The sequence below is a fragment of the Rana temporaria genome, chromosome 1 (genome assembly GCF_905171775.1).
Source record: "Rana temporaria chromosome 1, aRanTem1.1, whole genome shotgun sequence".
Lineage (NCBI taxonomy): Eukaryota > Metazoa > Chordata > Amphibia > Anura > Ranidae > Rana > Rana temporaria.
In genome coordinates this window covers 10,763,582-10,787,694 of record NC_053489.1, presented here as the reverse complement: position 1 = coordinate 10,787,694, position 24,113 = coordinate 10,763,582, and the positions used below count along the sequence as shown (strand labels likewise).

Sequence of the window (24,113 nt, the reverse complement as noted above, 5' to 3'; positions counted from 1 at the left end):
TCTAGGGATGTTTCCTTCCCGTCCCAGGAGGAGAGGAGGAAGGCCTGTAGCGGCCTGTAGTGGAGCTGAGCCCACGGAACCGCTGGGATGCATGAGGTCATAAGTCCCAACAACCTCATGATCTCCCTGAGTGAAATATCTGCTGTTCCCCTGACAGACCTGACCACTGAGATGAGTTTCTGGACCTTGTCTACTGGTAGGAGAAGCTTTTTCTCTAAGGAATCTATAAGAAACCCCAGATAGATTTTTCTCTGTTCTGGGAGGAGAGAAGATTTTTCTCTGTTTATGATCCATCCTAAGGACTCCAGTGTAGTCAGGACGGTGGTCAGGTCCGTGAGAAGAAGTGCTCGACTGGGATTGAAAAGAAGCAGATCGTCGAGGTAGGGGACAAGGGAGATGCCTTTCAGGTGTAGAAAGGCGACCACCTCTGCCAGCACTTTCGTGAAAACTCTTGGGCTGGAGGCAAGCCCAAAGGGGAGAGCGGTGAATTGCCAGTGTTGGATCCCCTGAGGGGAAACAATGGCGAATCTCAGGAATCTTTGATGGTCCTGGTAAATCGGGACATGGAGGTAGGCGTCCTTCAGGTCTATGGTTATCATAAATACCCCTTCTAAAAGAAGTCCCTTGAGACTGTAAATGTTCTCCATGCGGAACCTCTTGTAGAGGAGATAAGTATTCAGGGGTTTTAAATTGATAATTAGACGGAATTTCCCCCGAAGGTTTGGGCACTACGAAGATGTGAGAGTACACCCCCTGACCCTGTTGGTCTACCGGAACTGGGACTATGACCCCCTGTTGTGCTAGGTCTGTCACATTCCCTAGAAGGCTTGCCGCCTTGAGGGGATTTTGGGGTAAATGAGTGAGGAGAAAAATTGGTGGAGGAAGATGGCGGAATTCCAATCTGTAGCCCTCCTTCACTATCTGCAAAATGTGAGGACTCCGCGTTATGCTTTCCCAAGCTGGCAAAAATCGGGAGAGCCTTCCCCCGACTCTTGAGTCACTTGGAGTCCTTCCCAGCGTGTTTAGGATCAGGGAAAAGGATTCCCCCTTTTGGTTTATCTTTTCCCGTGATCCACCTCCTATTAAAGGCCGCTCTTCGGTCTGAAGGTCGGTTTTTGTTCTGGGGGCCTCGAAAAAATCTCCTCCTATTTTGTTTAGGTTTGGGAGGGAACCGCTTGCCCTTTTCTGAGGCTCTAGTTAGAGCCTGGTCTAAACCTGTCCCGAAGAGGAGGGATCCTTCGAAGGGCAGGGCACAGAGACGGGACTTGGAGGCCAGATCTCCTTCCCATGTTTTGAGCCATAGTGCCCTTCTAGAGGCGTTGATAAGAGCGCCCGTCTTAGCAGAGGCTCGAACGGTCTCAATTGATGCGTCTGCTAGATAGGCGACAGCGCTACCTATGACTCTAAGGGAATCTCGGATATCCTTAAATTTTGAAGTCTGCGGGATATGTTCCAACATCCTGGACAGCCAGGTATCCGTATTCCTGGCAATGCAGGATGAGGCCAGTGCGGGCCCAAGGGCTGCCGCATTAGCCTCCCAGGCCCTGCGAAGGGAGGTCTCTGCCCGTCTGTCTAGTGAATCTTTTAAATTCCCGGCATCCTCAAAGGAGAGGTCGGACTGTCTAGACAGTTGAGCTAGGGAAGCATCTAGTTTAGGGACTTTGAAAAATTTGTTTTCTAGTTCTTCCTTAAAGGGACAGTGCCTTTTCCAGGTTTTCTACCTTAGTAACTTCTTTTCAGGTTCGGCCCATTCTCTTAGAACTATGTCTTGAAGAGATTGGTGAACTGGGATAACCTTTGGCTGGGGTTTAGCCAAACCCTGGTACATCTTATCCTGTGCTGACACCAGCTCGGCCGGCTGCTGAATCCCCTCAGAGGTATAGACAGCCGCCAGTGGTTTTTAAGACTTCCTTAAATTCCTTTAATGTGGAAAGCATCTCCGACTGGACCATTAGGAATTCTTTCATCATTAGAGAAGTTTCCTTCCCTGTGAGCTTTTGAATGCACTTAGTACACAAAAGCTTGGAATAGTCTGTGGCTAGCTTAATGCTACAATTCCCACATATTTTAGCTTTAGATGTATGTTTTGCAGAAACACTAGAAGCCTCCCCCTGGGCAGTAACCTCTTCCCCTGTAAGTAAAAGACAGAGGCTTCAATACAAAAAAAGTGTAGGGGAAGGGAAGGGGGGTGTGTGGGGAATAAGGACCCAGTCCAAGTGCCCCAATGAAGTTTTAGAGGTAGACTCACCCCTGGTGGCTTCCTCTGCAGCAGCGGTTAGTGCCGGGCGGTCCTCACGCTCCATGGCACCGTCAAATCGGGCGCCACTCTCTCCCCTGCTGCGCTCCGTGTGTGTGTGCTAACGCCGATGGCGGCCGCCATTTTGGTGAAGACCGGAACCGGAAATACGTCATCACCGCGCGCCGCCATCGACGCAGCGTCGAATGCTGGCTCCAACGAGAAACGAGCCTGGGAGAACAGCAGCCGAGTCCACAGCAAGGAGAAGCGTCTTTACCCGGCCCAGCAGGTAGGAAGACGCTCGGGAGAGAGGGATTCCAGCCTCCTAGGCGTTCTGAGGTAGCCACTATCCCAGATACTCCTAGCAGGGGGGGTTTTCCAAACTTAGTTTTCTTCAGCTCCCCCCCCGTACAACATGGGGAGACCCTCTGGACAGGCACTAGCCTCACTGAGCCCAAGGCCTCCCAGGACCCACGGCTCACATTCCAGGAGGGGGACCACCAGCCCCAGGCCTTAGGTCTTTTAGAAAAAACAAAAAAACGTTTCGCTGGGGGAAACACAATCATGAACTGAGGTGCACGGGGAGGGGCAGCTTTTTTCGACCTTGTGTAGGCTCCATCAGACATTTGCTGTCGGAATTTCCGACAACAAAAATTTGAGAGCTCAATTTTTCCGACAGCAAAACTCGTTATCCATGTGTATCCAATTCCGCCGCACAAAAATCCCTACGCAAGTTCGGAACTTAATTTTTCTCGGCTCGTTATAGTGTTGTATGTCACTGCGTTCTTGATGGTCGGAATTTCCAAGCAACATTTGCGTGACCGTGTGTATGCAAGACAAGTTTGAGCCGACATCCGTCGGGGAAAAAAAAAACCACGGTTTTGTTGTCGGAAATTCCGATCGTGTGTATGCGGCAAACCACTGTTTTCTAATGCCGCGTACACACGATCGGTCAAACCGATGAGAACGGTCTGATGGACCGTTTTCATCGGACCAAACCGATCGTGTGTGGGCCCCATCGGTTATTTATCCATAGGTTAAAAAAAAGCAATCTTGTTTTGAATTTAACTGATGGATACCTAAACGATAGAAAAAAACTGATCGTTAGTAGGCACAACCATCGGTTAAAAATCCACACATGCTCAGAATCAAGTCTACGCATGCTTGGAAGCATTGAACTTCGTTTTTTTCAGCACATCGTTGTGTTTTACATCACCGCGTTCTGACATGATCGTTTTTTTAGCCGATGGTGTGTAGGCACGACTGACCATCAGTCAGCTTCATCGGTTAACCGATGAAAACGGTCCATCAGACCGTTCTCATCGGATGGACCGATCGCGTGTACGCGGCATTACTGTTTGTGGAAAAAACATGAAAATTAATCTGAAATTAATGATGTCATAATTTTGCCTGAACTTGAGGGGGAGGTTGACAACTCTACGTCTTCCTGACAACCTCCCACTAGTGGTCATTGTTGTGGCATCAGAGGAAATATAACATATGCCGGAATATAACAAATAAACTCGCTGTGATGCAATTGCCTATATGCTTCAGTCTAATGCTCTCCCTGCTAACTTAATGCTGTTGGTTACAGGTAACAGGTGTTTTATGTGTGATTCATCTCTCTCTGTAAGGACTGTTCATATGTTAAATAAGGCTAGCTTTTGAAAGGCCTTTAATTGTGTGATAACCCTGTCTACAACCTAGTGATTCTCAGAGGTGTTAATAGGTGTCAAACTGGAAGCAGACGAAACGTCTGCTTAGGAAACTCAAGTGTGTGAAGGTGGTTTGTTGTGTAAGGAATGTGCAGTGATTAGACATGATAATTGTCGGTCGGTGCCGACCTGTCTGGAATGTTTTAGTAATTAGCCTTAGTGTGTGATTGGGTTGGGTGGAGATTTCATTGTTGCTTCAATGTCTTGGACTGTATAAAAAGCTGAGAAGAAAAACCATTAAAGTCTGTGTTGTTCAAGCAGTAAGCTGGTCTCATGTGTGGCTTTCTGGGCGATTCCAGGGATATCCCTCCTCGTGGAATATTGGGGTGATTTTCGTTATGGGAAGAAGGGAACGTTGACGGGGATATCATACCGATACCGTCACAATTGGTTGGTAGCAGTGGGATTTTTCCCTTCTATTCCCCTTCACACCCGGATTCCAAGCAGACACTGGAAGAACTACTGGAAGTTCGTGGAAGGATTGCTAGCAACAAAACCAAGCGGGTCATCATAGCAGAATCAATGGAGCTAGACCAGGAGGACGGGATTGCAGCAACGCCAGCGGTACAAGAGATGGAGACACCAGTGATTCAGGAGGAGGAATCGCCAGCCAACAAGCTAATGAGAGAGAAGCTAGCGTGGTTCGGCCCGAACCCAACGCCAGATGTGGTACTGAAAGTGATGGACATGTTAGTAAACGCAGAGCTACAGTTAAAACTGGCAGCAGTCCAACAAGCAGCCGCACCTTCTACGAACAGTGAGTACAGCACAGCAGACGCAAGGAAGATTCCGTTTAGCGCTTTTAAAGCTTTTGATGAAAAGGACTGTGAGATTGATAACTTCCTGGCGGATTTTGAGCGACAATGTAACCTGCACCGAATAGCTAGAGGAGAGTGGGTTGCAATATTGTCAGGCAAACTGTCAGGCAAAGCTTCTGATGATTTCCGGACCGTGCCAGATCAGGATATCCATAGCTACGCCCGGGTTAAAGAAGTGCTCCTGGCTCGTTATGCAGTAACCCCAGAGTCCCACCGACAGAAGTTCAGGGACTCACGCAAAACCACGAAAGACTCTTATGCGGAATGGGCATGCCAGTTGTCCCGGTCGGCCTCTAACTGGGCTAACAGCAGCCAGGCCACCACCGCAGAGGACATTTTGCAACTAATGCTCCTGGAGCAATTTTACAATCACATCCAGACGGACGTCAAGGATTGGGTGAGAGATCGCAGGCCCATGACTCTACCAGAGGCCGCGAAGTTGGCGGATGAATATGCGGATACTCGCAAGACAAACCAGGTCACACCACGGGTACAACCCCCACAACCAATGGCGCCCTCACACCCACCAGCCGCTAGATACCAACCGCCTAACAGACCGATGACATATAGCCCTCGCTACCCACGCCAGGAGGACAACGAACAACGCTGCTTCCGGTGCAAACAGTTGGGTCACTTCAAGCAGAATTGCCCCATGAATGACAACACCAGGTCAAATTGGTCTCAACCTGGGTACCGCCCACCAGCAGCAGCCCATTGTGTAGACTCGGCTTGGGATCCCCAGGAGCTGGGTCAGGAAGAACCATTGGGCACCCCTTACGAAGCCCTCATGGTACAATCTGTTATTACGGACAACAGGGAACACCATTGTCAGCTGGTCATGGGCGACAGCCATGAGCCGGAGGGGCCTTGGAGGGAGCTGGGCAGAAAGAGGCACCGCCAGCTACCCTCCAAGAAGAAGAGGTCCTGGAAGTCATATAACCAGCGGACCTGGGAGGAGAAGAAGCGACTGGAGGAGATGGAATCGCAGCGGGCGCCCCAGATGCGGGCCGAGATGTTCGCCAAGGGCCCACCGGTGGCCCCTTACACCACCACCCAGTTCCTGATGATGAAGGACCACGTTGAAAGCCTGCAGGACATGAGCAAGCAGGATCTGATCCGTGAGTACATAGAGCTGGAGGAGTGCATAAGCCGCATGGAGGAGGAGAACAACCACCTGAGGTCACAGCGGGCTGACCCCCCCAGGCTCCATGAACTGGAGATGGAGCTGGAAAAGCTCAAAGAGGAGAACCGGCGGCTGCGGAGGGAGCAGGGGGTGGCTGACCTTATGGGGCTCTGAGTCCCCTCTCCCCCCCCCCCCCCCCCGGACTCTGAGCACCAGTGCTACAGCACTTCAACAAATATAACTTTTTCTTTTTATGAATCTCCTGTGATTGTCACTTCAGAGCCATAACCTGCCCCTCCCATAGCGGGACACCTAGATGGCGGCGCACAGACCCATTCGCCATCTTCACACTGACTTCTGGTGACTTTGCAGATCGCACAAAGACTTGGGGACTGACCGACGTGTGATCTGAAGACCCGGTGGCATACCTGAGTCTGAAGCAGTTGCCAAGGGAGGTCAGTCACGCCAAACGGAGTTAACCTCGGACTAAAAGCTCTGAACCCGTCAACCCTACTGGACCAGGGAAGGTCCAACCGGGTTTGCCGGAGCAGGGAGAAAAGGGGGGGCCATTGTGATGCAATTGCCTATATGCTTCAGTCTAATGCTCTCCCTGCTAACTTAATGCTGTTGGTTACAGGTAACAGGTGTTTTATGTGTGATTCATCTCTCTCTGTAAGGACTGTTCATATGTTAAATAAGGCTAGCTTTTGAAAGGCCTTTAATTGTGTGATAACCCTGTCTACAACCTAGTGATTCTCAGAGGTGTTAATAGGTGTCAAACTGGAAGCAGACGAAACGTCTGCTTAGGAAACTCAAGTGTGTGAAGGTGGTTTGTTGTGTAAGGAATGTGCAGTGATTAGACATGATAATTGTCGGTCGGTGCCGACCTGTCTGGAATGTTTTAGTAATTAGCCTTAGTGTGTGATTGGGTTGGGTGGAGATTTCATTGTTGCTTCAATGTCTTGGACTGTATAAAAAGCTGAGAAGAAAAACCATTAAAGTCTGTGTTGTTCAAGCAGTAAGCTGGTCTCATGTGTGGCTTTCTGGGCGATTCCAGGGATATCCCTCCTCGTGGAATATTGGGGTGATTTTCGTTATGGGAAGAAGGGAACGTTGACGGGGATATCATACCGATACCGTCACACTCGCGGTCAGGGAAGATTTTGGGACCACATCCCAATTTGACAAATGTATGGAAATCCATGTCAAGATCCATGTTCATTGTGTGTGATGGAAATAATGGCCCGGATTCACATACATTGGCGCATATTTATTCCGGCGTAGCGTATCTAATATACGCTACGCCGACGTAGCGCAGAGAGGCAAGCACCGAATTCACAAAGCACTTGCCTCCCAAACTGCGCTGGGTTCCCTCGGCGTAAGCCGGCGTAGGTGGAAGTGGGCGTGAGCCATGCTAATGAGGCGTGACCCCATGCAAATGATGGGCCGAGTGCCATACAAGTACTTAAAACGAACGGCGCATGCGCCGTCCCGTGGACGTATCCCAGCGCGCATGCTCAGAATCACGTCGGAACTACTCCCTAAGATACGACGGATCACTGCCTACGATGTGAACGTAACCTACGCCTAGTCATATTCACGTACTACGTAAACAACGTAAAATACGACGGCTTGTGTTCCCTTTGCATGGATGCTGCTTAGTTACACCTCCTTTATGGGGCAGAACTTTGCCCCGGACGTATGACTTTACGCACACTGCGTCGGACGGACGTATATTCGTGAATCGGCGTATCTCCCTCATTTGCATATATGAATAGAAAATCAATAGGAGTGCCACTTGCGGCCAGCGTAACTATGCGCCCACTCTACGCCGGCGTAGGAAAGTTACGTCGGTCAATGAAGCCTATTTTCAGGCGTATCTTAGTTTTGTAGGCACGGCGTACAGATACGACGGCGCATATTTGCACTTACGCGGCGTATAGCGAGATACGTCGGCGTAAGTGCTTTGTGAATCCGGGCCAATTGGATACAATCAAAAGCATACCTGAGAAATTGCTGCCTGTAAGTTTCTAAAACTCCTAAAAAAGTAGTAATCGGCCTTCAAATGGAGGAGACAAGATGTACGAGATAAATCCAAACTTCTTTTGGATCTGTTGAGGGATTCCTCCTGAATGGACAAAAAGTCTACATTAAAAAAAATGAAAAATACAAATATACTTATAAATGAAATATTTATTATATGTTGGAGCAACTGGCACGCTCTCCTTGTCCATTCTGTACATTTATAAATTTCTGACACGCAGTGATAGCATTAATGTTAATAACTTATAATGAACAAGTCGCTCCAAGCTGGCTCTATGTACCTACTTGAGGAAAGGGGATCAAAAGAATACAGCTTGCAACAAGATAGAACACGAAAGGCACATAGCGGAGGAGAATAAAAAAATAAATAAAAATTCTTTAACCACTTCCATACCGGGGCACTTACCCACCTTCCTGCCCAAGCCAATTTTCAGCTTTCAGCGCTGTCGCATTTTGAATGACAATTGCGCGGTCATGCTACACTGTACCCAAACAATTTTTTATAATTTTGTTCCCACAAATAGAGATTTATTTGGTGGTATTTGATCACCTCTGCGATTTTTATTTTTTACGCAACAACTAAAAAAAGACTGAACATTTTGAAAAAAATAAAGTTTTTATTTTTTTCTGTTAACTTTTTTGTAAATAAGTATGTTTTCTTTTTCAATTAAGGGTACCGATGATGTGGCACTGATAGGACCGATGATGTGGCACTGATAGGACCGATGAGGTGGCACTGATGAGCACTGAGGAGGTGGCACTGATAGGCGGCGCTGGTATGCGGCACTGATGGGCACTCATAGGCGGCATTGATGGGCACTTATGGGTGGCACTGATGGGTACTTATGGGTGGCACTGATGGGTACATATGGGTGGCACTGATGGGTACATATGGGTGGCACAGATAGACACTGATAGGTGGGCACTAGGCATAGATGGGCACTGAGGGGTGGCACTGATGGACACTGAGGGGTGGCACTGATGGACACTGAGGGATAGCACTTGTTTATTTAGTATTTTGCCAATCAGTGCCCATGTTGCCAGTCAGTGCCCATTTGTGGGCACTAATTGGCATCTATTGTGCCTATTTGTTTACATGTGGATGGCCATGGGGGATGTACCTGGCCATCCACACGTTTCCCCCTTCCCTGGTGGCCCTGGCGGTCATCAGGTCCTGGCGATTCCCCTTCCCTGGTGGTCTAGTGTGGGCATCCGAGGGGGGGGGGCTGCGCTGATAAACAATCAGTGCATATCCCCCCTTTCAGGAGAGCGTACAGGTACGTCCCCGTTAATTTGCAGATACCCTGCAATACATGAATTATCATTACTGTCCCATCTCATGTAATATCATTTCTCAGTCATCCTATGCCCCTAGTGGACATAGGATGACCGTAGACCCAAGAGTCATTGGTGAAGCTGGCACAGGAGTACCCCGCATCCTTCAAGAGCCTCTGGGTATCACGGGCCATTCCATTACACCATTTTCCATTTTTTCCTTTACAACCCCTTAAAATAAACCAAAACATGTATTGACTACTGACCTGCGGTTTCCATCTCATATTCTCCAAATAAGTGTATTTTTTCAATGCCAGGTCAAAAGAGTTGACATCTTTTAAAAGGGAGTAGTCTGAAATGAAAGGAATAAATCTATTTAAAAAGTGGATGTAAACCCCAATTTTTTTTATTTATTTTTTTGATGTCACAATGTAGAGTATACGATTTCCTATCATCTGTGCCCAGTCTTGCCACACACAGTTAATCCAGCTCTGAGTAATCCACTTTTATCGTTCAGTGAAATAAAACGGACTTACAGAGAAAAACCTTAGTCCGTTCCGCCCCCCTTGCTGTGAGTGACAGGTGATTTACATATCTCATGCACTAGCCTGGAGACAGGCATTATTTTTTAATTCCCACCCCCACCAAAGTGGAGAGTCAGGAGAGTCAGGACGCCCACTAACACACATCTCCTTTCTCTATCTGCAACGTAGACAGCGTCCTGAATCTCCTGAAGTCCAAGGGAGGGGGCGAGCATGACACTCCACACCAGGGAGAAAGCCTTGCATTACTGTGTGGAGTGACAGACAGAAGAACAGGAAGTGAGGATTTCTCAGAAGAAATAAGGACATTTAAAAGCAAAATGGAAGGATGAGGTAAGTGAAGGAGGACTGCACTAAGGGAAAGGTATTTAGGAAATTTTTTTTTACCTTTACAACCCCTTTAAGGGCTATCAAGCTTTGGGTGGCCAATTTTCATGACTAGCCCAGAGAGTGTAGGAGGAAGGAGTCCCAATAGATAAAGTTTTGGATGAAGGGGAACATCCATCTCGAACAGCCGCCGGAGAAGATCCCGAACCGAACACCAATAAGGATGTAGAAACGGGCATTGCCAGTATACATGGAGTAAAGTGCCCCCGATCTCAGAGACATCTCCAGCAGCGAACCGAAACTGATGGGTATATAGTAGGGTTGTCCCGATACCACTTTTTTAAGACCGAGTACAGGTACCGATACTTTTTTTCAAGTACTCGCCGAGACAGAGACAGAGAAAGGGACTAAGGACACAGATTCCCCAGTCCCTTTCTCAGCTGCACTGGAAATGAATGGACAGGAGACAGAAGCTCCTCTCCATTCATAAACTGAAGCATCGTAAACACAGTTTAAGATGCTTAGTCATATGAATGGACAGAGTCAGTGATCACTGACTCTGTTCATTCGGAAAAGGTAGGAGCCGGGTTTAGCAGCTCCTACAGCCGCTTTCCATTCTGACAGAGGGGGCGGAGGAGGACATGGAGGGGGACACAGAGCACGGAGGGGGGAAGCAGCAGCACGGAGGGGGGACACGGAGCATGGAGGGGGGAGAGCAGAACAGAGGACAGCAGCCGCACAGAGAGGGATAGCAGAACGGCAGCAGCACGGAGGGGGGACACGGAGCATGGAGGGGGGAGAGCAGAACAGAGGACAGCAGCAGCATGGAGGGGGAGAGCAGAACGGCAGCGGGACGGAGGGGGGACACGGAGCATGGAGGGGGGAGAGCAGAACGGAGGACAGCAGCGGCACGGAGGGGGGACACGGAGCATGGAGGGGAGAGCAGAACAGAGGACAGCAGCAGCACGGAGGGGGAGAGCAGAACGGCAGCATCACGGAGGGGGGACGCGGAGCATGGAGGGGGGAGAGCAGAACGGAGGACAGCAGCGGCACGGAGGGGGGACACGGAGCATGGAGGGGAGAGCAGAACAGAGGACAGCAGCAGCACGGAGGGGGAGAGCAGAACGGCAGCGGCATGGAAGGGGAACACAGAGCATGGAGGGGGGAGAGCAGAACGGAGGACAGCAGCGGCACGGAGGGGGGACACGGAGCATGGAGGGGGAGAGCAGAACAAAGGACAGCAGCAGCACAGAGGGGGAGAGCAGAACGGCAGCGGCACGGAGGGGGGACACGGAGCATGGAGGGGGAGAGCAGAACGGAGGACAGCAGCAGCACGGAGGGGGAGAGCAGAACGGCAGCGGCATGGAGGGGGAACACAGAGCATGGAGGGGGAGAGCAGAACAGAGGACAGCAGCGGCACGGAGGGGGGACACGGAGCATGGAGGGGGAGAGCAGAACAAAGGACAGCAGCAGCACGGAGGGGGAGAGCAGAACGGCAGCGGCACGGAGGGGGGACACGGAGCATGGAGGGGGGAGAGCAGAACGGAAGACAGCAGTGGCACGGAAGGGGAGAGCAGAACGGCAGCGACATGGAGGGGGGACACGGAGCATGGAGGGGGAGAGCAGAACGGCAGCAGCACAGAGGGGGGACACGGACCATGGAGGGGGGAGAGCAGAACGGAAGACAGCAGTGGCACGGAGGGGGAGAGCAGAACGGCAGCGGCACGGAGGGGGGACACGGAGCATGGAGGGGGAGAGCAGAACGGAGGACAGCAGTGGCACGGAGGGGGAGAGCAGACTGGCAGCGGCACAGAAGGGGGACACAGAGCATGGAGGGGGGAGAGAAGAACAGAGGACAGCAGCGGCACAAAGGGGGGACACAGAGCATGGAGGGGGAGAGCAGAACAGAGGACAGCAGCAGCATGGAGGGGGAGAGCAGAACAGCAGCGGCACGGAGGGGGGAAACGGAGCATGGAGGGGGAGAGCAGAACGGAGGACATCAGCGGCATGGAGGGGGAGAGCAGAACGGCAGCGGCACGGAGGGGGGGGGACACAGGAGCATAGATGGGGGAACTGGAGGAGGATACAGGGAAAGTCAGGTATCGGTAAAGTATCGGAGCATTTTCCCCGAGGACAAGTACTCGGGGAAATGCTTGGTATCGGTCCCAATACCAATACTAGTATCGGTATCGGGACAACCCTAGTATATAGCATGTAAACGGGTTGGTGCCATGTACTAAGAAAACAATACTCTTGGCCACCCGGGACCATATAGTTTGCCACTGTTCCAGGGGGGGGACTTCTTCTCCAAGAGCCTTCTCCCGTTTAGGTCTCAGACTATTTATAAGCTCTTCAGCCACCTACTGGGCACACCTAAATACCACAATAAATATTAAAGGCTGCCTATTTGCCTTACTCGACCTGCTAAGTGACACAAGTCTCTAGAAGGCAGGGCAAAGCAATCAAACCTGAAGCCTGGGAGCTCCAGAACAGCCAAAAGCAATCAACAACTGCTGCACTGATTACAGAGGAGCCAAAAAGGAGACTGTAACATATTAGAATTCCCTTCACTTTCTGACTTGGTGGCAGGTGTCACCAGGACAAATAAAGAAAAAAGAGGGCAATTGCTCCCCCCCCCCCGAGCAGGGATTCTGGGCCAGATTCTCAGAAGAGTTACGCCGGCGTAATTCGAATTTCCCGCCGGCGTATCATTATTTTGTATTCACAAAACATGATATGCCGGAATTAGGCTAGGATCCGACTGGTGTAAATCACTTACACCGTCGGATCCTAAATGCAATACAACGTCGACCGCTAGGTGGCGTTTACGTTCAGGTCTCATTTGTTTATGCAAATGAGCCTGATACGCCGATTCCCGAACGAATTTGCGTCGCGTAGCCATCGCTTACGTCGTTTGCGTAAGCGTAAGGTTACCCTTGCTATATGAGGGGTAACCTTACGCCAGTCCGCCGTATGCCATGTTAAGTATGGCGTCGGGTCCGCGTCGTCTTTTCCCGTCGGGTACGTCGTTTTCCTATGTCGTTCTTGAATACGACTTTACGTCAATGACGCACACGTCGGCGTCATTGACGTTTTCCGTCGAGAACTGGAGCATGCGCACTGGGCTATTTTAAGCCCGGTGCATGCGCAGTTCGATCGGCACGGGGGCGCGCCTAATTTAAATACAAGCCGCCCCCTTTGAACTACGCGGGGATACGCCGGGCCATTTACACCACGCCGCCGCAAATTACGGAGCAAGTGCTTTGCGAATAAGGCACTTGCTCCAGTAAGTTGCGGTTAGCGTAGTGTAAATGACTTACACTACGCCGGCGGCGTATCTACGAGAATCTGGCCCACAGACAGCGGTCTAATCTTCACATACACTTAAAAGTTACTGATTGGTTGACTTCAAAAGTACTTACCGATATCTGACTCATGATAAATATAAGGATCTATCGAGCCGTTGTGATTTTCTTCATATTCAACATAAAAAGTGCCATTCTTTGTGTGGATGGATCCACTGAAATAGCCATCGATGATGGAACCGTGACAAAGAGAGCCGTTCTCACCTAAGGGACATAAACCGAAAAAAACGGTATTACATAACAGCCTAAAAATCATGTAAATGTGAATTACAATATACATTCTGGTGTAGATTCACGTACCTGCGCTTCTTGTTACGGCGGCGCAGCGTATTGTATTTACGCTACGTCGCCGTAACTTACAGGAGCGAGTGCAGTATTCACAAAGCACTTGCTCCGTAAGTTGCAGCGGCGTTGCGTAAATGGGGCCGGCGTAAGCGCGCGTAATTCAAATGGGGAAGGGGGGTGTGTCTTATGCTAATATGTGATGACCTGACGTGATTTACGAATGGCGCATGCGCCGTCCGTGTACATATCCCAGTGTGCATTGCTTCCAAGTACGGCGCAACAACGTATTGGTTTCGACGTGAACGTAAATGACGTCCAGCCCTATTCGCGAACGACTTACGCAAACGACGTAAAAAATTCAAATTTCGAAGAGGGAACGACATCCATACTTAACATTGGCTGCGCCTCCTAATAGCAGGAGCAACGTTACGGCGAAAACGACTTACGCAAACGACGTAAAAAAAACTACCGCCGGGCGCGCGTACGTTTGTGAATCGGCGTATCTAGGTAATTTGCATATTCCACGCCGAAAAAAACGGAAGCGCCCCTAGCGGCCAACATCAGATTGCACACAATTCTACGCCGCCGCATTCAAGTTACGTCGGCGGAGGAAGCCTATTTTTAAAGCGTATCTGCCTTTGTGAATCGGCGTTAGACCCCATTCACACCTAGGCGTTTTTACGCCTGTAGCGCTACGCCTCTGCCGCCAGAGGGCTGGAAATACATGTCCCTCTATGGAGATGGTTCACATCTCCACGCCGAACGCCGGACGCCTGTCGCCTGCGGCGTGAAAAAAGGTCCCGGACCTTTTTTTCAGGCGTCTTCGAGCGTTCGGCTAGGAGATGGCAATCATCTCCATAGAGGGGGTCATCTTGGGGCACATCTAGGCGGACAATACCCGCGTTTTGTCGCCGCAAATCGCGGTACAAAACGCCGCTATTTTTACCGCGATTTGCGGCGACAAAACGCCGCGATTTCGTCCGTCTAGATGTGAATGCAGCCTAAGGATACGCCGGCGCAGAATTCAAATTACGGCGGCGTATCTGGAGATAAGTCGCCGTAAATGCTACGTGAATCTACCCCTCTGTTGCTGGACATCAGACTGAGGACATCTAGTGGCAGATAAGAAGAACTGCAGGGGAAATCTCTGCATTGAAAGTGAATATTGCTGCATAAGCAGGTTCCCGTATTTTAGCTTTTAGATTTGAATTTCATCCAAATTTTTTTATTTGATATTTTTTGTTATTTCGGATTAGTTTAAATTCGTTACTATTGTAATTCGGAAAACATGCAACCTCCATGCAGGTGGCGCCGTGGTGAGGGCTGCTGTTAGAAATCCCAGGCCCCCCCCCAGGCCCCCTGTCCGAAATACATCAAAACAAAACAAATACACTAAAATCATTGGTCCGGATTCAGTAACAATTGCGCTTTTTTTACGGAGGCGCAGGGCAACGTTTTTGCCCTGCGCCCCCGCAATTTTTTTGCGCTGCCCTCGATTCACGGAGCGGAAGCTCCGTAAATTGCGCGGGCGCGCCGGCAAAATGCCCGGTGTAAGCGCGCGCAATTTAAATGATCCCGTAGGGGGCGGGAATCATTTAAATTAGGCGCTTTTCCGCGCCGATCGTAGAGCGCATGCTCCGTCGGGAAACTTTCCCGACGTGCATTGCGGCAAATGACGTCGCAAGGACGTCATTTGCTTCAAAGTGAACGTGAATGGCGTCCAGCGCCATTCACGATTCACTTACGCAAACTACGTAAATTTCTAATTTCGCGACGCGGGAACGACGGGTATACGTAACATTGGCTGCCCCTGCTAATAGGGGCAGCCTTACGCAAAAACCGCTGTACGGAAATGACGTAAATTGCGTACGCAGGGCTCGCGCAACGTTGTGAATCGGTGTTAGTATGCAATTTGCATACTATACGCTGAGCACAACGGGAACGCCACCTAGCGGCCATCGCAAGAATGCAGTCTAAGATATGCGGGCATAAGAGCCTTATGCCGCGCATATCTTAGGCTGCAGTCGGCGTAACGAGGTTCCTGAATCAGGAGCATTCGTTACGCCGGGGCAAGTAAGCAATTGCGCTGCGTAACTATGGTTACACAGGCGCAATTGCTTCTTGAATCCAGGCCATTATTAGCGGACACAAAGAGAACCCATGTGAATTATCCCTTTTTAAAATCGTTTTTTTAAAAAATCTTTAAACTTTTTGGGCTGGATTCACGTAGATCGGCGCATTTTTACAGCGGCGTAGCGTATCATATTTACGCTACGCTGCCTTAAGTCAGAGAGCGCAAGTGCTGTATTCACAAAGCACTTGCCTCCTAAGTTACGCCGGCGTAGCGTAAATGGGGCCGGCGTAAGCGCGCCTAATTCAAATGAGGATGAGGGGGGGCGTGTTTTATGTAAATGATTGGTGACCCGACGTGATTAACGTTTTTTACGAACGGCGCATGCGCCGTCCGTGGACATAGCCCAGTGTGCATTGCTCCCAAAGTACGCCGCAAGGACGTATTGGTTTCGACGTGAACGTAAATTACGTCCAGCCCCATTCACGGACGACTTACACAAACGACGTAACATTTTCAAATTTCGACGCGGGAACGGCGGCCATACTTAACATTGGCTAGGCCACCTAGGGGGCATCTTTATCTTTACGCGGCGTACCTCTTACGGAAGCGGCGTATCTTTACTGCGACGGGCAAGCTACAGGAGGGCTGGCGGTCCCTCCCCCCCCTATCAGCGTCCCTGGCCGTGGTTGGGATTCAAACTAACAACCCCAGTGTTGCTATGCAGAAGTGCTAACCACTTAGCCACTCTTACCTTTAAGGCTGCCCTTGTAGACAAAAGAGATATCCACCGGCATTGGCTGATCATGTGACATGACGGTAAAATCATCCGCAAAAGCGCTGCCGTCTCTTCTTAACATCAGTGCAAAGTTTCTGGAAAGAAATACATAGATATACACAGTTCATGTCCAATATGTGTACCCCGGGGGTTTTCCTAAAGTGTGAGGGGCAGATTCACATACAATTGGACAGGCGCAGCGTATCAGAGATACGCTACGCCGCCGTATCTTACCTGGCTTAAATTCGAATCCAGGAAGAATTTGCGCCGTAAGTTACGGCGGCGTAGTGTTTTTCTGGCGGCGTATTTGAAATTGGGCGGGTTGGGGGCGGGTTTCATTTAAATGAAGCGCGTCCCCGCGCCGAATGAAATGCGCATGCGTCGTTCCTAGATTTCCCGCCGTGCATTGCGCTAAATGACGTCGCAACAACGTAATTTTTTTTTAACTTAGACGTGACTTACGTCCATCTCTATTCACGGACGACTTACGCAAAAAAAAAAATTCAAATTTCGACGCGGGAACGACGGCCATACTTAACATGGCAAGTCTATCTATACGCCACAAAATAGCAGCTTTAACTATACGCCGGAAAAAGCAGACTAGAGACGACGTAAGAGAATGCGACGGCCGCGCGTACGTTTGTGGATCGTCTGAAAAAGCTCATTTGCATACCCGACGCGAAAAACGACGCAAACTTAACCCAGCGGACGCCGAAGTATTGCATCTGCGATCCGAAGGCGTACGAAGCCGTAAGCCTGTCAGATCTTACCCAGATGCCGTCGTATCTTGGTTTGAGGATTCAAACTAAAGATAAGACGCAGGAAATTTGAAAGTACGCCGGCGTATCAGTAGATACGCCGGCGTACTTGCTCTGTGAATCTGCCCCTGTATACGCAATAGACATGTGCATTGCCAATTCATTTGTTTTCTTTCGTATTTAGCTTTTTTTCAGAAAATTCGGATTTCGGAAATTTGGAAATTCAAAAATTCGGAGATTCGGCAAATCGAAAATTCAGAAATTCAGAATCCGAAAATTCAGAAATTCAAAGATTCAGAATTTATAAAATCCGAAAATAAGAAGGGAATATCCAAAACTTTGAAAGAACGCATATCCAAAAAAAATAGCTAATAATAACTAACTATTGAATTATAGGTATTGGAATTTCCTTCGAAATTTGGCTGTTAGTGAACGGAACGCATACAAATTTATCTTGTAAATTTTTTAATTCTTAATTTTTGAATGTCCGAATTTTCGAAATTTCTGATTTTCGAATTTCCGATTTTTTTAGTTCCGAATTTTTGAATTTTCGAATTTCCAATTTTCGAATATTCGAATGTCCGAAATTCCGAATTTGCAAAAATTCCCGAAATTCCGAATATCGGGAAATCCGAAAGTCCAAAAATTGAAAAATTCGGAAATTTTGGAATTAGCTAATTTGTCAAAATTTGTTAAAAAAATTTTTGGAACTAAACGAATTGCACGTATCTAATTTGTATCTAATTTGTAACAAATCATTGCTTAACCATCTGCCATCTGGGCCAATTCTGATACTTCTCACATACATGTAAAAAGCTAAATCACTTAAAACCTCAAAATATTGGGCCAGATTCACGTAGATGGGCGTATTTTTGGGCGGGCGTAACGTATTTGATTTACGTTACGCCGCCGCAAGTTTTTTTGCTTTAATCACAAACACTTGCCTGTAAAGTTGCGGCGGCATAGCGTAAATCACCGGGCGGAATTCAAATTCGGCGGGTAGGGGGCGTGTTTCATTTAAATGAAGCGCGTCCCCGCGCCGAACGAATTGCGCATGCGCCGTCCCTAAAAAATCCCGGCGTGCATTGCTCCAAATGACGTCGCAAGGACGTCATTGGTTTCGTCGTGAGCGTAACTTACGTCCAGCTCTTTTCTGAATCGACTTACGTAAAATTTCAAAATTCGACGCGGGAACGACGGCCATACTTAACATTGGCTGCGCCTCATAGACCCAGGGGTAACTATACGCCGGAAAAAGCCGAACGCAAACGACGTAAAAAAAATGCGCCGGGCGGTCGTTAGTTTCTGAATCGGCGGAAATCCACATTTGCATAATCGTCGCGTAAAAAAAACAAAACGCCAACTAGCGGCCGGCCTGGAATTGCAGCCTACTTACACCTGTCGGATCTTAGGAATATCTATGCGTAACTGATTCTATGAATCAGGCGCATAGATACGACCGGCAGAACTCAGAGATACGACGGCATATGATACATGCGATGATACATCGCATGTGTGGTGCGATTACTGCTTACATATGCGCGCGCGACTTACGTATGCAATCACTACTGCGCGTAAGAACGGGGGAATGTGGGCACTTTCTTTTATTTTCTTTAAAATAATTTTTTATACCGCCTCTTTCATTTTTTTTTTGTATTAACTTTATTGCTATTACAAAGGGATGAACAGCATTCCTTGTGACAGCATGGGCCGTGACAGGTCCTCTTTATGGAGAGATCTGGAGTCTATTAGTACCCAAATCTCTCCTCTGGTCTCCAATGCGGCTGATCATTGATGTAGGTTCTTTACCATGTGATCCGCTGTGCCCAATCACAGCTGATCACAGAGTAACTATGAAGTGCCGGATATCACATTCCTCGATTCATGCCGACAGTGTGTGTATCGTTGCCCATCAGTGCCTCCTATCAGTGCCTATCAGTGCCCATCAGTGCTGTATATCAGTGCCCACCAGTGCTGTATATCAGTGCCCATCAGTGCTGTATATCAGTGCCCATCAGTGCTGTATATCAGTGCCCATCAGTGCTGTATATCAGTGCCCATCAGTGCTGTATATTAGTGCCCATCAGTGCCACCTATTAGTGTCCATCAGTACTGTATATCACTGCCCATCAGTGCCGCCTATCAGTGCCCATCATTGTAAACTATCAGGCCCAGATTCTTGTACACTGGGCGTATCTCTGCGGCGGCGTAACGTATCCGATTTACGCTACGCAGCCGCAAGTTTTTCAGTTTTTTTTTTTTTTTTACAAAGCACTTGCCTGTAAAGTTGCGGCGGCGTAGCGTAAATCACCCAGGGGAATTCAAATTTGGTGGGTAGGGGGCGTGTATCATTTAAATGAAGCGCGTCCCCACCCGCCGAACGAACTGCGCATGCGCCGTCCATAAAATATCCCAGTGTGCATTGATCCAAATGACGTCGCAAGGACGCCATTGGTTTCGACTTGAACGTAAATGACGTCCACCCCCATTCACGGACGACTTACGCAAACGACGTAACTTTTTAAAATTTCGACGCGGGAACGACGGCCATACTTAACATTGGCTGCGCCTCATATAGCAGGGGCAACTTTACGCCGGGAAAAGCCTAACGTAAACGTCGTAACTTTACTGCGTCGGCTGCGCGTACGTTTGGGAATTCCGGTATCTAGCTAATTTGCATACTCAACAGGGAATCCGACAGAAGCGCCACCTAGCGCTTGTAGTTTAGATCCGACGGCGTAAGAGCCTTACACCTGTCGGGTCTAATGGATATCTATGCGTAACTGATTCTATGAATGAGTCGCATAGATACCACGGGTCGGATTAGGACTTACGACGGCAAAATGAAACAGAAATACGAGAAGAAAAAGGAATCCCAGAGCTCATCGAAGAACTCAACCAAAGAAGAAAAAAAAAGCTCAGTACCGATTATAGGCGGCGAGGTCCAGGGTTACTGTTCTTTCTTCTTCATTCGTCGCTCTTTTTGACCGCTGATGACTCTGGAGAAGCCTCGTCCTGTCGTACGATACGGTTTCATAATATTTTAGAAATGGTCTACTGTTTTCACAGCTGCTTCCTAACGAGGAAAAGAAGATACGTGATTTATAATAGAGCCAATCACTCTTCGGGAACTTCAACATGTCAGTCAACTAAAAACAAACTGATTAGTTATAGAGCCTACAGCACAGAGAGCCTACAGAACCAGACGCAGCACAGAGAGTGTAAAGAACCAGATGCAGCACAGAGAGCCTACAGAACCAGACACAGCACAGAGAGCCTACAGAACCAGACGCAGCACAGAGAGTCTACAGAACCAGACGCAGCAGAGAGAGTCTACCGAACCAGACACAGCACAGAGAGCCTACAGAACCAGAACCAGACACAGCACAGAGAGTCTACAGAACCAGACACAGCACAGAGAGCCTACAGAACCAGACACAGCACAGAGAGCCTACAGAACCAGACACAGCACAGAGAGCCTACAGAACCAGACGCAGCACAGAGAGTCTACAGAACCAGACGCAGCACAGAGAGCCTACAGAACCAGACACAGCACAGAGAGCCTACAGAACCAGAACCAGACACAGCACAGAGAGTCTACAGAACCAGACACAGCACAGAGAGCCTACAGAACCAGACACAGCACAGAGAGCCTACAGAACCAGACACAGCACAGAGAGCCTACAGAACCAGACGCAGCACAGAGAGCCTACAGAAACAGGCGCAGCACATTGAGCCTACATAACCAGACACAGCACAGAGAGCCTACAGAACCAGACACAGCACAGAGAGCCTACAGAACCAGACACAGCACAGAGAGTCTACAGAACCAGACACGACACAAAGAGCCTACAGAACCAGACGCAGCACAGGGAGCGTACAGAACCAGACGCAGCACAGAGAGTCTACAGAACCAGACGCAGCACAGAGAGCCTAGAGAATCAGACGCAGCGCAGAGAGCCTACAGAACCAGAACCAGCACAGAGAGCCTACAGAACCAGACACAGCACAGAGAGCCTACAGAACCAGACACAGCACAGAGAGCCTACAGAACCAGACACAGCACAGAGAGCCTACAGAACCAGACGCAGCACAGAGAGCCTACAGAAACAGGCGCAGCACAGAGAGTCTACAGAACCAGACGCAGCACAGAGAGCCTACAGAACCAGACGCAGCACAGAGAGCCTACAAGAACCAGACGCAGCACAGAGAGCCTACAGAACCAGACGCAGCACAGAGAGCCTACAGAACCAGACACAGCACAGAAAGCCTACAGAACCAGACACAGCACAGAGAGTGTAAAGAACCAGAGGCAGCACAGAGAGCCTACAGAACCAGACTCAGCACAGAGAGTGTAAAGAACCAGATGCAGCACAGAGAGTCTACAGAACCAGACGCAGCACAGAGAGTCTACAAAACCAGACGCAGCACATTGAGCCTACAGAACCACACGTGGCACAGAGAGCCTACAGAACCAGACACGGCAGAGAGAGTCTATAGAACCAGATGCAGCACAGAGAGCCTAGAGAACCAAACAAATCACAGAGAGCCTACAGAACCAGACGCAGCACAGAGAGTCTACAAAACCAGACACAGCACATTGAGCCTACAGAACCAGACACAGCACAGAGAGCCTACAGAACCAGATGTGGCACAGAGAGCCTACAGAACCAGACACAGCACAGAGAGCCTACAGAACCAGACACAGCACAGAGAGCCTACAGAACCAGACACAGCACAGAGAGCCTACAGAACCAGACATGGCACAGAGAGCCTACAGAACCAGACATGGCAAAGAGAGTCTACAGAACCAGACACAGCGCGGAGAGCCTACAGAATAAAGAACCAGAGACAGCACATAGAGCCTACATAACCAGACACAGCACAGAGACCCGACAGAACCAGACACAGCACAGAGAGTCTACAGAACCAGACACAGCACAGAGAGCCTGCAGAACCAGACACAGCACAGAGAGTCTACAGAACCAGACGCAGCACAGAGAGTCTATAGAACCAAATGCAGCACAGAGAGTCTACAGAACCAGATGCAGCACAAAGAGCCTACAGAACCAGACACAGCACAGAGAGTCTACAGAACCAGACACAGCACAGAGAGCCTACAGAACCAGACACAGCACAGAGAGCCTACAGAACCAGACACAGCACAGAGAGCCTACAGAACCAGACGCAGCAGAGAGAGTCTACCGAACCAGACACAGCACAGAGAGCCTACAGAACTAGACACAGCACAGAGAGTCTACAGAACCAGACACGGCACAGAGAGCCTACAGAACCAGACACAGCACAGAGAGTCTACAGAACCAGACACATCACTGAGAGCCTACAGAACCAGACATGGCACAGAGAGCCTACAGAACCAGACACGGCACAGAGAGCCTACAGAACCAGACACAGCACAGAGAGCCTACAGAACCAGAGACAGCACAGAGAGCCTACAGAACCATACACGGCACAGAGAGCCTACAGAACCAGACGCAGCACAGAGAGCCTACAGAACCAGACACAGCACAGAGAGCCTACAGAACCAGAGACAGCACATAGAGCCTACAGAACCAGACATGGCACAGAGAGCCTACAGAACCAGACATGGCACAGAGAGCCTACAGAACCAGACATGGCACAGAGAGCCTACAGAACCAGACGCAGCATAGAGAGCCTACAGAACCAGACACAGCACAGAGAGCCTACAGAACCAGAATAGAGAATGAGTGAACTAATTTGCTTACCTTTTAGGAAAAGAACTGCAGGTATAAGAAGACCCTGTATGTAGTGAAATGAGAGCATGGTTCTTGTGTGTATGATCGGCTCCAGTGTCAGTGCCTGCAGGGGATCAGGAAGCGCATTGACAAGCCCTGAAACACATGCAGAGACTTGCATGCATCGCTTACAGAGAAAAATAAGAATATGTACAGATACTTTATGAATCAAAGAGGATTGTTTTTCCCTTAGGAATGACGTCACTGCCGAAAAATCTCCTTCTCATAATGCTAGTTGCCTGGCTGTTATGGTGACCCCCTGGCCTCGGTAACTCACTGATCCCGAGCAGACTTCTGACTATTCTCTAACTTCCCTTTACTCTCGTTTAGCAACTAAGACAGTATTGAAGCCAGAGGACCAGCTTAACAGACAGGCAACTAGCATTTTCAGGAGTCTCCTTTTTTCCCTTATTGATTTTAAAACAGAATTCCAGCCAACAAAACAAAAAAAAATCAACATTTAAAGTGATAATGATTTGTGACAAGTTCATTATCAAGCGACTTAACCACTTAAGACCCGGACCAAAATGCAGCTAAAGGACCTGGCCCCTTTTTGCGAATTCGGCACTGCGTTGCTTTAACAGACAATTGCGCGGTCGTGCAACGTGGCTTCCATACAAAATTGGCGTCCTTTTTTCCCCACAAATAGAGCTTTCTTTTGGTGGTATTTGATCACCTCTGCGGTTTTTATTTTTTGCGCTATAAACAAAAATAGAGCGACAATTTTGAAAAAAATGCAATATTTTTTACTTTTTGCTATAATAAATATCCCCCAAAAATATATAAAAAAGATTTTCCTCAGTTTAGGCCGATATGTATTCTTCTACATATTTTTGGTAAAAAAAAAATCGCAATAAGCGTTTATCGGTTGTTTTTCGCACAATTTTTTTAGCGTTTACAAAATAGGGGATAGTTTTATTGCATTTTTATTAATTATTTTTTTTTTCTACTAATGGCGGCGATCAGCGATTTTTTTCGTGACTGCGACATTACGGCGGGC

General features: G+C 48.9%; 1 protein-coding gene across 1 annotated transcript in view; it reads right to left on the bottom strand.

Moving 5' to 3' along the window:
* The window catches only part of LOC120924706 (disintegrin and metalloproteinase domain-containing protein 10-like), a 54,865-nt gene extending 31,627 nt beyond the window's left edge, over positions 1 to 23,238 (bottom strand). The window contains exons 1-6 of the mRNA XM_040335723.1: positions 23,084 to 23,238; positions 20,262 to 20,412; positions 16,555 to 16,673; positions 13,502 to 13,648; positions 9,477 to 9,562; positions 7,898 to 8,020 (exon numbers count right to left, since the gene is read on the bottom strand). Of these exons, the coding sequence (XP_040191657.1) occupies positions 7,898 to 8,020; positions 9,477 to 9,562; positions 13,502 to 13,648; positions 16,555 to 16,673; positions 20,262 to 20,412; positions 23,084 to 23,234 (777 nt within the window). The 5' untranslated portion in view covers positions 23,235 to 23,238. The remainder of the gene's footprint in view (positions 1 to 7,897; positions 8,021 to 9,476; positions 9,563 to 13,501; positions 13,649 to 16,554; positions 16,674 to 20,261; positions 20,413 to 23,083) is intronic.
* Positions 23,239 to 24,113: the final 875 nt, after the last annotated feature.